This window comes from Lampris incognitus, chromosome 2 (assembly GCF_029633865.1).
Source record: "Lampris incognitus isolate fLamInc1 chromosome 2, fLamInc1.hap2, whole genome shotgun sequence".
Taxonomy (NCBI): Eukaryota; Metazoa; Chordata; class Actinopteri; order Lampriformes; family Lampridae; genus Lampris; species Lampris incognitus.
In genome coordinates, this window is record NC_079212.1 from 118923132 (window position 1) to 118935980 (window position 12849).

Below are 12849 nucleotides of genomic sequence, written 5' to 3' on the forward strand. Positions count from 1 at the left end.
CCAAGATAATAAAGGGAATTATAGAATATTTGAACTAAACGGCAAAAATTCATCATCTAACTAATCCACATACTAACCAGAAGCACGTGAATCAACCATGCTTGTTGGCCGTTCATATGCTCTCAAAACATTTATGCATGCTTTTATCCAGTCACGTTCAAGAGTCAGAAATTAGCACCACATGTTTCAGACAGTATCACAGAACGGTAAATAGCAACCATATCAAGTCACATGCATTCTGTTTTTTTCTTTTTGAATATTTCCCCCCTTTTTTCTCCCCAAATGTACTTGGCCAATTACCCCACTCTTCCGAGCCGTCTCGGTCGCTGCTCTCCCCCCTGCTGATCCGAGGAGTGCTGCAGACTATCACACCCCTCCTCCGATACACGTGGAGTCGCCAGCGCTTCTTTTCACCTGACAGCGAGGAGTTTCGCCAGGGGGACGTAGCGCGTGGGAGGATCACGCTACCCCCCCCTCCCCGAACAGGCGCCCCGATCGACCAGAGGAGGCGCTAGTGCAGCAACCAGGACACATACCCACATCCGGCTTCCCACCCGCAGGCACGGCCAACTGTGTCTGTAGGGACGCCCAACCAAGCCGGAGGTAACACGGGGATTCGAACCGGCCGTGTTGGTAGGCAGCGGAGCAGACCGCCACGCTACCCGGACACCAGGGACATTCATTCAAATGTGAATCTACACACAATAACATGAAAATAGATGTCTTTTGATTTTCATCAATTTTATTACAGATAGCGGACAGCTGACGTAAGAGGCAATACACACAGCAAGGGTCTTTATCGGCTTGCCAAGCAGCATCCACATGGAAGATGACATCCCTAGCTCATAGGTTTGTAGGCAGGTGTCTCTCATGTGATTACACTATGGAGACGTCCTTACTCTGCAAACACAGTCACTGGGATACTCACTCAATACATCGCAGCTTCACTTCCAGAGGCAATTATCTGCTGTCTGATAAAAGCACAGCAATCGCATATGTCTATAGCACACAACTGATGAATTACGCAGGATAAATACACAACACAGAAATTGATAACTTTAACAATTTTATTTGTGAAAAACTACAAGCAAAATTCATAAATAGACATTTCTATTTGAAGCGGAGGAAAATGATATTTAGCCTATAAGCGCAAAGTCGTGCACATGCCAGAAACATGTATTATTTCAACATTATAAGCTAGACAACGAGCCGAGATCAGCTGAAAATGCTTCATACATTTCCACACCAGGAACATAATGTGACCATTTCACAAGGGGGAAACAATGACACGTCAGCTATAAGTTAGAAAACAAAAAAACAAAAACTGGATTAAACAAAGAATGGATTATTATACTGTCCCTAAATACTTTTACTGAGCAATAACTTTTAAAAGCATTGTACAAGACATTGCTATAAGAAGAAATGAGAAGTTTGCTTAATACACTTAATTGGAAATTCACGGTTAAGGTTATACAGTCAGTCAACAAGCATTCTATATTTGGGTCTCTGACAAACAAAGCTAAAAAATGTAACCATCTTTACACAGTAAATTAAGGTTACTGGTCGCACACAAGAACAGAACTGCTTGCGCGGAAAGGAAACAGGAAACAAAAGACTGTTTAGCTTCAATACCTTTTTCATAGTGTTGGCTTTTGCACCATTTCAAATTCTATATACAAGCAAATATTTTATATTCTCAGCAAATGGCCATCTGTAACATAATTTAACATAATGAATCCTTTCTATCAGAGTACTCAGTCAAGTGATTATGGATGCAGATAAGGCAGGTGAAAAGATGGCTTTTCAGGCCCATTTCTAAGATTGCATTACAAAGCAGGGTAATAGTCTTGAAAACACAACAAACAAACAAAAAAAATTTTTTTTTTTTAAAAAGTGGACAAAACATTTTCGTGCCTATTCTGAGCCAGCGATCCCAGTAATTCTGTTCACATTGCTTTTCCTCACTTTGAACACGGACTCCATACTCATATGTAATAAAGTACATAATTACACCGTTATCATTGCTGAAGAGCAGAAAACCTTTCTTAACATATACCTTCTGGTACTTAATAAAACACTGCGTCCTCACAACACACGATTATCATCCCCATGTGCGAAACAGTAAATCTTTTGCTCAACACCTGGCAAATTGTGTGTCCCATGCCTCTGGCAGGACACCGGGTTTGAGGGACATGTTCACCTTAGCTAACCTGCTGCAAATTGCTCGGGGAGTGACTGAAGGGGCGAGCTTGGGCCAGCTGGGCCCCTGCACCAGCAACTACATGTTCTCTGGTGGTCCAGTAAAGCAGCCGGGGTTTACAGAGGCTGAGGGTAAGGGCCTTCACCAAAAGCTGGTAAGAACCAGAAGACCAACTCGGCTGCCAGCCCATTATAGAGCGCATTCCTCGCCGTCTGCACGGACGAGGCACAATTTACCGTCGAATGACAAAGTGGTAGTGTTCAACTCGGCTCACAGTACGCTGTTCTCTGTTCTGATTTAGCTGTACACAGAGAGGAGTGGACAATAAGAACACCATTTAAATGGATTATATTAGTCTTTATTTAAACTGTATTTCATCTCACACATTTGATAATTGCATTTCAAATTGTTATTCATCTATGTATCATGTCATTATGAAATTCCTTTGGTCCATCAATAAATAAAACTAAGATATCATATACACATTTATTCTTTATACAGGTTCATACAGTTAAAAGGAAATTATTATTGGTCTAAAATCAGCTAATGTGAAAGTGAATTGAAACCTTTAAAATGAGTCTTGCTGTGTCGAAAACTCAAAAGAGCAGTCACGGTCTATCCACTACTGCAAATGCATACTTTTGCCTTCAATGACATATTGGGAGTCTTTATTATTCAAGTCCGCTGAATTGTCAGTCTTAATAACCAGTTTAGGTGTCTGGGAAACAATGTAGAAAAAACGGAAATCAATGTTGTCTTGTAGACCACTATATATATATATATATAGCGCTTTTTTTCCAAAACTGTCAATGGTGTTGTTATAAGTGCTCACAACTAATGAGGAGCGGAATATCAATACAGATGCAGGAAAGAAAAGTTTTATTACATAGCAGTACAGGCCTGTTTCGAGTACTCATCAGCTGCTAATGTGATTCAACAAGTGCGCGACGCACAAAACAGGCCTGTACTGCTACGTAATAAAACTTTTTTTCTTGCATCTGTATTGATATATATATATATATACACACACACGTGTATTAAATAAAAAGCAAATAGAATTCACAACAGCTTGATGGTGACAAGTGGGGAGTAAAGTCTGTACAGTCCATCGTGATCTTATCAAGTGGAACTGAATCCTTCGTTCACAACAAACAAACCTGGCTCCAGAGACTACGGGACAACTCTCCTCTCAGTCGGCAAACATTCCATATTGAAGAATGGAATGCAGAAAATATTAACAGCTTTTAGTGTTTTACACATCTGCCTACACTATACAGTTAAGGACAATGAGATACTGTATAAGAGATATGCTATAGCATACTAAATCATTGACAATCTAGTTGAAAAGGTTAGGTGTTTGAACTTGCTATGACCTTCTTCTTATGATGCACATTGACCTGTACATATTCATTAGAAAGAACCAGTGGAGGCCCCTACAGTGTTCAGAGTGAGACAGTGTTGAGTAGAAAAGTGAATGAGTTTCTGAGTCAAAAACACTTTGTCACCTTGAGAGTGAATGGCAATCCCGCATCTGAAAAACCGCTTCACAGTGTATCTAGCACCAGTGTGTGTGTATGTGTGCGTGCGTGTGTGTGTGTGTGGGTGTGCGTGTGAGTCTGAGTGTAAGCATATATGTGTGTGACTGACTCAAGACTTGTCCTATCATTTCCAACTGTTAAAAACACTGAAGGAACGGTTGAGCGGTAGAGCTACGTAGCAAAGCTTCACAAAAAAAAAAGAGGGGGGATACCAACGTATACGGGTGCAACAGGTAATAAATAAGGGTAATAATGGTTCAAATTTATTAAAATGATCGTGGTTATTGTGCACAGCGGAGAATTCTTCTTTACAAAAAAAAAAAAAAAAAAGTTGACTTGGCCTCACATCCACATACAAATATAAAACAATACATACAAGTGTCTGGATGCTACCACGGGGTGGGGTGGGTTGGGGTGATTCCCATAAGCCCCACTCTCCTTGCCTGTGCCATAGGCAGAAATTCTCCAGTCAGGGGGTACATCTTTCATGACAGGCACACCCTACTGTTCCTCTCAGCCAGCCAGCTCCTCTCAGCATCCAGGGGTGGTTATGGAATGGAGGCAGGGCAGCGATAGGAAAGGTGAGATCTCTCCCCCTAAGGGATCCATTGTGTCCAGAAACGTGGGATAGGGGAGGGGGGGGAGAAGAGCAGGAGGAGGGGGCCTCAGAATGACTCGTCATGCCCCACAGAGAGATCCCCTTTTGGGGTGGAGGCACGAGATGAGCCCTTGTCCATGCTCTCGGAGCCAGAGCTCTGGTGCTGCTGTTCAGAGCCCGCGCTGGACGTGATGGTGGACGAGGATGTGGAAGAGGAGCGGGTCTTCTCCTTAAAGTCTGTTATGATCACCGTCACGTTCCCCACAGTGATGGCCAGCTGTTGGGCAGTGCTCCGGTCAATGTTCTTCAGTTTGGGCCTAGTGGGGATGGGACAGTAAGAGTTGATAAGTAGACATTCAGCCACATTATCTGTATCTTAGCAACAAAGGAGAGGTTTCTGGCAAAATGGGAGCGATTAGACTGCATTGCTTATTTTAGTTGGTATTATCCAAACAGCCAAAGCAAGTGGGTATAAAGCCTGTGTGGGTGTTTTAAGTGTGATCACTTATGAATCATCTGAGGTTTCATACAAACTGAGCACTTGCATTGCAATGTATTGTCCTCTGAAATTAAATGTATGGTCTGCTGGGTTTTTTTTGGCCATTGTTGGATAGGTGCTAAAGACCAAGACAGCAAGGGGTTGCTACACACCTGGAGATGTGAGAGGTCCTGTTGGTCTTGGTTGCTGATTTTCCAGACTGTATGCTGTGTTTGTCACTGGGTGGACTCTGATGGTTGTCTGATTTGGGTCTGGGGGAACACAGAGGTCTACAAGTGAGCATTACCACCACAATAGAAAGCTTCTATACACCAAACAGGCCTCTACATATCAACTGACCTGGTCTTTTTGCTGCTGGGCTTCTTGGTGATGGCTGGGCTGATGTCCTTCTCTCTGTCAGGTTTGTCTTGGATTGGCTGCTCCTTCTCACTCTTGTCCTTGTCTGGGGTCTCTACCTCTGGCCTCACTCTCTCTGGACGCTCGCATTCAGGACGTCCCTCTCCATCAGCACGCTCACCCTCCCCATCTGGGCGTTCCTTGTCAGAGCGCTCGCTCCTCTCCCTCCGTTCTTTCTTGGGTGGGGGAGGCATGGGGTACTGCTGAGCCACCTGCTGGGCCACCAGCTGGGAGTTGATCCTGGGTTTCCTGTAAAGGATGGCCAGGGCACAAACGAGGATTAGCCTACTAGTAGAGCTATGAGCTGGCTCTGGCTGTTCACCAATACAGTGACTCTACAGGCTAACAAAGAGGGGTGGCTGAACTTAAGAAACCAGCTAGTGAGAGGGCTGATGCTCCCAACTGATGTAAAGGCAGGTTTAAGCGACCGTTTCCTGGAGGTGCTGCTCTGTTTTGAAGGTGTAATGTCATTACCTCACAGCTGTAATAAAATGAACGCATGGGATCACAAGGTGGGACATTCACAGCATGTCTTTTTAGCTCTCTAATGTGATTACTGCAAGGCTGAAGACAGTCAGTGGGGCGTGCTGTAGCCACCTCACTCATTGATCAGCTAGCCAACAACCACTAGAGATGAACTTGGTACCCCTTTCTGTCAATTACTCAATCACAACACACACACACACACACACACACACACACACACACACACACACACACACACACACACACACACACACACACACACACACACACACACACACACACACACACACAATATATTCTCAGTGAGCCCAATCATTTTCATTCAAAAGCTAGATGTTTAGGTGACTCAGGAGAAAAATTAAATGTGTGTGGATAAATAAGACATAAGAGAAAAACTTTCCCGGGAGATTGCATGCAGCAATATAAACCCCGTTTCCTCTGTGAAAACACCTTTTCATTTGTTTCACCATACTGTCACTCCACTGGACAATTTGATTGTATTGTTTCCACATGTATACAGGCAAACACATGGATCTCTTACACCGACTGTGAGATTTGAAGATTGCTCTGTCAGCTATCCTGATTATTAAAGCCTGAGGCTGGAAGTATAAATGCCAACTTGCGATCTGGCAGCCTGAGCCAGCACACACCTGTGTAACATAATGGACACCAGCTGGTAGCTTCTGGGGGCAAACACGGAAGGGGGGGGGCAGACTGGCAAAGAAACAGGCCTGGCCAAGACTGTAGCCAACAACATGGATAATCACAGTCCAGGGCTGGGCAGGCATGGGGAGGAAAAAACCACAAGCACACTCTCACACTCAAAACACACATTTGAAAAGCTTAGCACACTAACAACAAGCCCAGCATGGCTTGCAGATTATTCAGGAGGCCTTTCAAAAGGAACACATCCAGCTATGCTAGCAAGGTAACTTCCCCCAAACCCCCCCCCCTTTTTTCCCCCAAAGTTTGGCATATGCCTGCTGTGGAGAGGATGGCCTCAATTTTAAATAAGCATGCCGGGCGTGTCTCGAGAGTTACAGAAACTTTGTATGTCTCACTGAACAACAAATGTGGCCTATTTAGCGTCAGACTAATGCCGCATGTGTCTGTTGTTGAGAAGGGATTTAAGGTGGGTTGCTGGGGTGGTAGACATCTGTGTGTCACAGGTCACAGACAGTCAAGCTGCTCATCTTTGTTCCACCTCTACACTCCTCCTCCTATTTCCACCCATCTCACTTTATTACATTGACACTTTTAAGTTCCAGTGTTTGGCTCAGTTCAATTCTTTCTTCACTTATCTCTCTACTGCTCCATCAAGCCCATTTGCTCTCCGCCTGCTGCAACCTATTAGAGTGGGAGCCAAGTGCCTCCCCCTGAGGAGGGGAGCAGCTGATCACAAAGCAATCAATCGGCTCATAATAGGGCATCATGTCGTAATGCTCACACCACGCTCCAGTCAATACAGTAGCTGTGGTGAATGCTGATGAGGCTTGGCTGTTGAGCCACTGGCCACAGCTCCCATGGTTCTCTGGAGGCTGCTGCCCTTGTGCCAGTCACACTCTTAGGATTTCAGATAATGGGAGTTAGGCTCGAGGAATAAAAAAAAAAAAATCTAACTTTAAGGGCAGATAGGCAGCTTGAGCAACACAAGAGAAACAGTATGAGAATGCCATTACATAGCCTGAAGTGCAAATAGTTTTAAAAGGTATATTGCCAACGAAGGTGTGCCCAGATATACACCTGCACATAAAATCCCCCTTTTGTTTTATTAAAATACAGCAGTTGTACACCCATTAATATTTCCACTTATCCATCACATGATTTTGGCAATGAAATAGAGTGAAACGCCTATAGGTAGGTTTTGAGTGTGGACACCAAATCATTTTGTTTGGCAGGATAAGCTACTAGCGGGGCAGTGGCGACTGAGGTGAGTGTGACTGACTGATTGATAAGCTCAACGCCTCCTTTCTGTCTGTCACCTCAGCTGAGACCTTGGCCAGAGCCAGATTTGTGTCAGCAGCGGCAGCCTGGCACTAAGCAGCAAAGGCAGGCCCAGTAGTTCTGCTCTGATTCAATGCCAGCTGTAAGTCAGCCATGGCTTGTTGCTCTCATGATGGCGTCACTGACTCTTTGGCCTATTATTTATTCACCAACCACACGTTGTTTTGCACAACAATGCTCTGACATCGATTAATAGAGTTGTGACTCGTGGCATGCCCTGCATACTACTTTGATATCTGTAGTTATGTGTGTATTTGTGTTTGTGTGTATGTATGTATGCATGTACGTGTGCGTACGTCACTTGTTATGCATCCCCTGCATTCATTATTTGACGGTGGCCCTGCACTGCTGGGAAGGTTCTGCTATTACTGCTAGACATAAATAAACAAAGATAACAAAAATTCATATGGCATCATTGTTTAGCACAAACCAAAACAACAGCAGTAATGCATTATTTAACTTTACAACTGGTTTATATTATGATGTGAACATCCAAAACCACAGCTCATACTGGAATGACACTGGGAATAGGACTAGCAGTGAACTCTCAGTCACACCACTGTAATTTCTTCTTCTGCTGCCAATAATCGGGGCGTGTGTATGTGTGTGCGTTGGACCACACCCCACTGTGAGGGCTAACAGCGTATTACCTCCCTCTTCAAGCTACAATAGACTGTAATTGACAGCTCTTCCTCTTCCCGCCCCTTAAATTCCATAGTCCAGAGGTTGTGGGGGTGTGCAGACTCCAACCATGTGACACCCTGAAATGACTGTCATCATGCTTAAATGCTCTTAATTCAGGCAGACCGACAGCATCAGTTCCATTGATACATCTGCCCCAAACATAAACAAACACAAACTCTGCAGGAACTACTACCAGCCAAAATGAGCCAAATTGCAACCAAAGAGAAGAAATAAACTACTGGGTTAAGGGGGTGCTGTCAAAAAATGAGACAATGAGACCAACCCCTTCATGAAGAGCATAATGAAGAGACTGAGAAAGCGATGGATTGTGATACAGAGAGGGGTGTAGAAAAGCTCATCATTAACATGGTTCTTTTATTTGAAGTGCTATGTGGCAGACTACCAATCATTTCCTACCAGTGTGAGCAAATGTAATGACAGGCAGTTGAAACAAAAGAAGGAAAAACCAATGAAGGAAACCAACAGACAAGAGATTCCTCCAACTGCCATCAGTCCTATAAAACACTATGACCATTTAATGTCACCCACTCACTGGATTGTTTAGACTTTGTGAATAACCATGTCTGTCGTAATGTGGGAATCTCTAACACTATCACAGCAAGAGCATCAGGTAACGAGATGCTCTCTTCTCTTGTATCCAGTTATGGCCTGGTTTTACACATGGGACTACTAGCCTATCACAGCCTCAGCTATAGCACTTCTCAGATCCAACATGCGTGGATGCCATGGGGCATTGGTTTGATCACAGCACCTCCCTACACCGTGTTAGTGCCAATGCAAAATCTATGTGCAGTCATCCGTGTCAACATTTGCAGAGTGCCTTGATCATTATGCAGAGTTGCCCCCACACCACCACCAGCGTGGAGGGTGATGGAGCAAAGCCGAGGCAAAGCTGCCTGCGTGCTCTGCAACTGCCTGTCTGGAATATGTTTTCTTTTTAGATTTTTTGTTTTTTTGTTTTTACATTTTGGCTTTTATTGACAGTGACAGTAGAGAGACAGGAAAAGCAGGGGAACGAAAAGGGATGGCATGCAGCAAAGGGCTCAGGCCACATTCAAACCCAGGCCGCTCCAGGACTCAGCTTTATGTGGTACACGCTCTACCAGGTGAGCCATCGGGGCGCCCCTCTCTGGAATATGTTTATACACTCAGTGGCACTCGGGATTCCCGTGAGCCCCTTCTGGATTGACCGGAGTTTATAGTGACTGCAGCTTGTTTTCACTTCCTGCTATTGCCGGGTAAAGTAGCACTGAAGGGCATGAGCCTGGGGAGAGCACCCGGAGAGCAGCCTGAGGCTACCACGCTGCTCAATTCTTTCCCACTGCTGGCCAGAGGCATTAAACATTCATCCCTTCATCCATCCCCTCCAGAAAGGATTGTCTGGATTTAACATTACTGCCCCCCAGCACCCAACATTTCTCCACAGGGAAATGACCCTGTACCAGCCTCATTCTAACCTGCTCCTACGGAGTGCTCAATAAACATGTGCCCAGCAAAGAACTGCCACCAAAATACACACTGCCACCTAAAATGACCTTAAAGCATTACGGCTATGGGTATCATCTAGTTCCCATGGTGACAGGTGGAAATGAGGCAAAGTGAAGATATCCATGGAAATTTTAAACCGGGGGAAAAAAAGATACAGGTCTTACTTTTATGTAAGGACTGAATAACCGATATACCATACTAGCTTCTGTAACTCCGTTGTTAGAGTAAAATATAAACAATCCAGTCAACCAAGGGACAGACCTGGGCCACCAGAGGAAAACTATATATTTTTATTTGTCCACTCCTGGTTGTGTCCATGAAATCTTCAAACAGGAAAAAAATACACTACCGTTCAAAAGTTTGGGATCACATTGAAATGTCCATATTTTTGAAGGAAAAGCACTGTACTTTTCAATGAAGATAACTTTAAACTAGTCTTAACTTTAAAGAAATACACTCTATACATTGCTAATGTGGTAAATGACTATTCTAGCTGCAAATGTCTGGTTTTTGGTGCAATATCTACATAGGTGTATAGAGGCCCATTTCAAGCAACTATCACTCCAGTGTTCTAATGGTACAATGTGTTTGCTCATTGGCTCAGAAGGCTAATTGATGATTAGAAAACCCTTGTGCAATCATGTTCACACATCTGAAAACAGTTTAGCTCGGTACAGAAGCTACAAAACTGACCTTCCTTTGAGCAGATTGAGTTTCTGGAGCATCACATTTGTGGGGTCAATTAAACGCTCAAAATGGCCAGAAAAAGAGAACTTTCATCTGAAACTCGACAGTCTATTCTTGTTCTTAGAAATGAAGGCTATTCCATGCGAGAAATTGCTAAGAAATTGAAGATTTCCTACACCGGTGTGTACTACTCCCTTCAGAGGACAGCACAAACAGGCTCTAACCAGAGTAGAAAAAGAAGTGGGAGGCCGCGTTGCACAACTGAGCAAGAAGATAAGTACATTAGAGTCTCTAGTTTGAGAAACAGACGCCTCACAGGTCCCCAACTGGCATCTTCATTAAATAGTACCCGCAAAACACCAGTGTCAACATCTACAGTGAAGAGGCGGCTGCGGGATTCTGGGCTTCAGGGCAGAGTGGCAAAGAAAAAGCCATATCTGAGACTGACCAATAAAAGAAAAAGATTAAGATGGGCAAAAGAACACAGACATTGGACAGAGGAAGACTGGAAAAAAGTGTTGTGGACGGATGAATCCAAGTTTGAGGTGTTTGGATCACAAAGAAGAACGTTTGTGAGACGCAGAACAAATGAAAAGATGCTGGAAGAATGCCTGACGCCATCTGTTAAGCATGGTGGAGGTAATGTGATGGTCTGGGGTTGCTTTGGTGCTGGTAAGGTGGGAGATTTGTACAGGGTAAAAGGGATTCTGAATAAGGAAGGCTATCACTCCATTTTGCAACGCCATGCCATACCCAGTGGACAGCGCTTGATTGGAGCCAATTTCATCCTACAACAGGACAATGACCCTAAACACACCTCCAAATTGTGCAAGAACTATTTAGAGCAGAAGCAGGCAGCTGGTATTCTATCGGTAATGGAGTGGCCAGCGCAGTCACCAGATCTGAACCCCATTGAGCTGTTGTGGGAGCAGCTTGACCGTATGGTACGCAAGAAGTGCCCATCCAACCAATCCAACTTGTGGGAGCTGCTTCTGGAAGCGTGGGGTGCAATTTCTCCAGATTACCTCAACAAATTAACAGCTAGAATGCCAAAGGTCTGCAATGCTGTAATTGCTGCAAATGGAGGATTCTTTGACGAAAGCAAAGTTTGATGTAAAAAAAATCTTATTTCAAATACAAATCATTATTTCTAACCTTGTCAATGTCTTGACTCTATTTTCTATTCATTTCACAACATATGGTGGTGAATAAGTGTGACTTTTCATGGAAAACACAAAATTGTTTGGGTGATCCCAAACTTTTGAACGGTAGTGTAGGTCTGTGCTTTTTGATAAAAGTGTAGATAAGACACAGAATTGTGCAAAGATAACCAGGAGCGAAAGAGAAAGAAAAATGTCTGCTTTTGAGAGAGACAGCAAGGAAAGCTTCAATTTCTGGGCTGAGGGCCACCCCCCTCCTATGAATGATGCTTCGTGCTACAAGCTGCCTGGCCCCATGCAGACTGACAGCCACTTGTTTTGACAGCACCAAGCACGTGTGATTTCCATCCATCGGCAGCACTGTGTTGTGACACTCTGCTTATCATCTGCTTTATCATCTGTGCTCTCCTTTCAGTTTCTGCTTTATTTCTCTTTGTCCCTTCTCTGCTCTCCTCACTTTCACTCTCTCTCCATTACTCTTCACCCTCTTTCTCCTCACCTCTTAACACAGCACCACTGCCCCAACTGCTTTGTCTCAAGTGTGTGCAAGTTATCGCTCTGTTGGACCTGGTCACCGAGGTGGCCGCTGTCCCGGTTCTTGCCCACTTGCTCTTGCTGAGCTCGTTTGGAACAGGCTCTGTTTACACAAGTCATCAAACAGCACTGCTAAGGAGGGAACAGCACATTCACAGCAGGCCTTCATGTAGACGACACAAAGGGAACAAAAAACAAACAGCAGCAGCAGCCAAGGAAACCTGACACTGCAAAGTCAAAGATAAATCATGCTGTTGTCTACTATAGATGAAGTCGTTGTGAAACAGAATGCCTACAAAAACAGACAATCAGTGGAGATCATCCCAATTTATGCTCCAGAGTAAATTTTTACATTGGTTGCACTGGTGCGCCTAACTTTTTCATTTAGGTACACCAGCACATACCGTATTTCCCGGATTACAAGTCGCACGGGAGTATAAGTCGCACTCAGCAAAAAATCTGTTGTTGCAAAAAAATAAACATATACAAGTCACTTCAGTATATAAATTGCATTTATATGGTGGTACAGTATAGAGCCCTGTTTTCTTAATCCC

General features: G+C 44.1%; 1 protein-coding gene across 1 annotated transcript in view; it reads right to left on the reverse strand.

Annotated features, from left to right (window-relative positions):
- Positions 1 to 2094: 2094 nt before the first annotated feature.
- rybpb (RING1 and YY1 binding protein b) overlaps positions 2095 to 12849 on the reverse strand; it is a 42231-nt gene continuing 31476 nt past the window's right edge. Inside the window, exons 3-5 of the mRNA XM_056274427.1 lie at positions 5175 to 5480; positions 4988 to 5086; positions 2095 to 4653 (exon numbers count right to left, since the gene is read on the reverse strand). Coding sequence (XP_056130402.1) covers positions 4404 to 4653; positions 4988 to 5086; positions 5175 to 5480 — 655 coding nt within the window. The 3' untranslated portion in view covers positions 2095 to 4403. The remainder of the gene's footprint in view (positions 4654 to 4987; positions 5087 to 5174; positions 5481 to 12849) is intronic.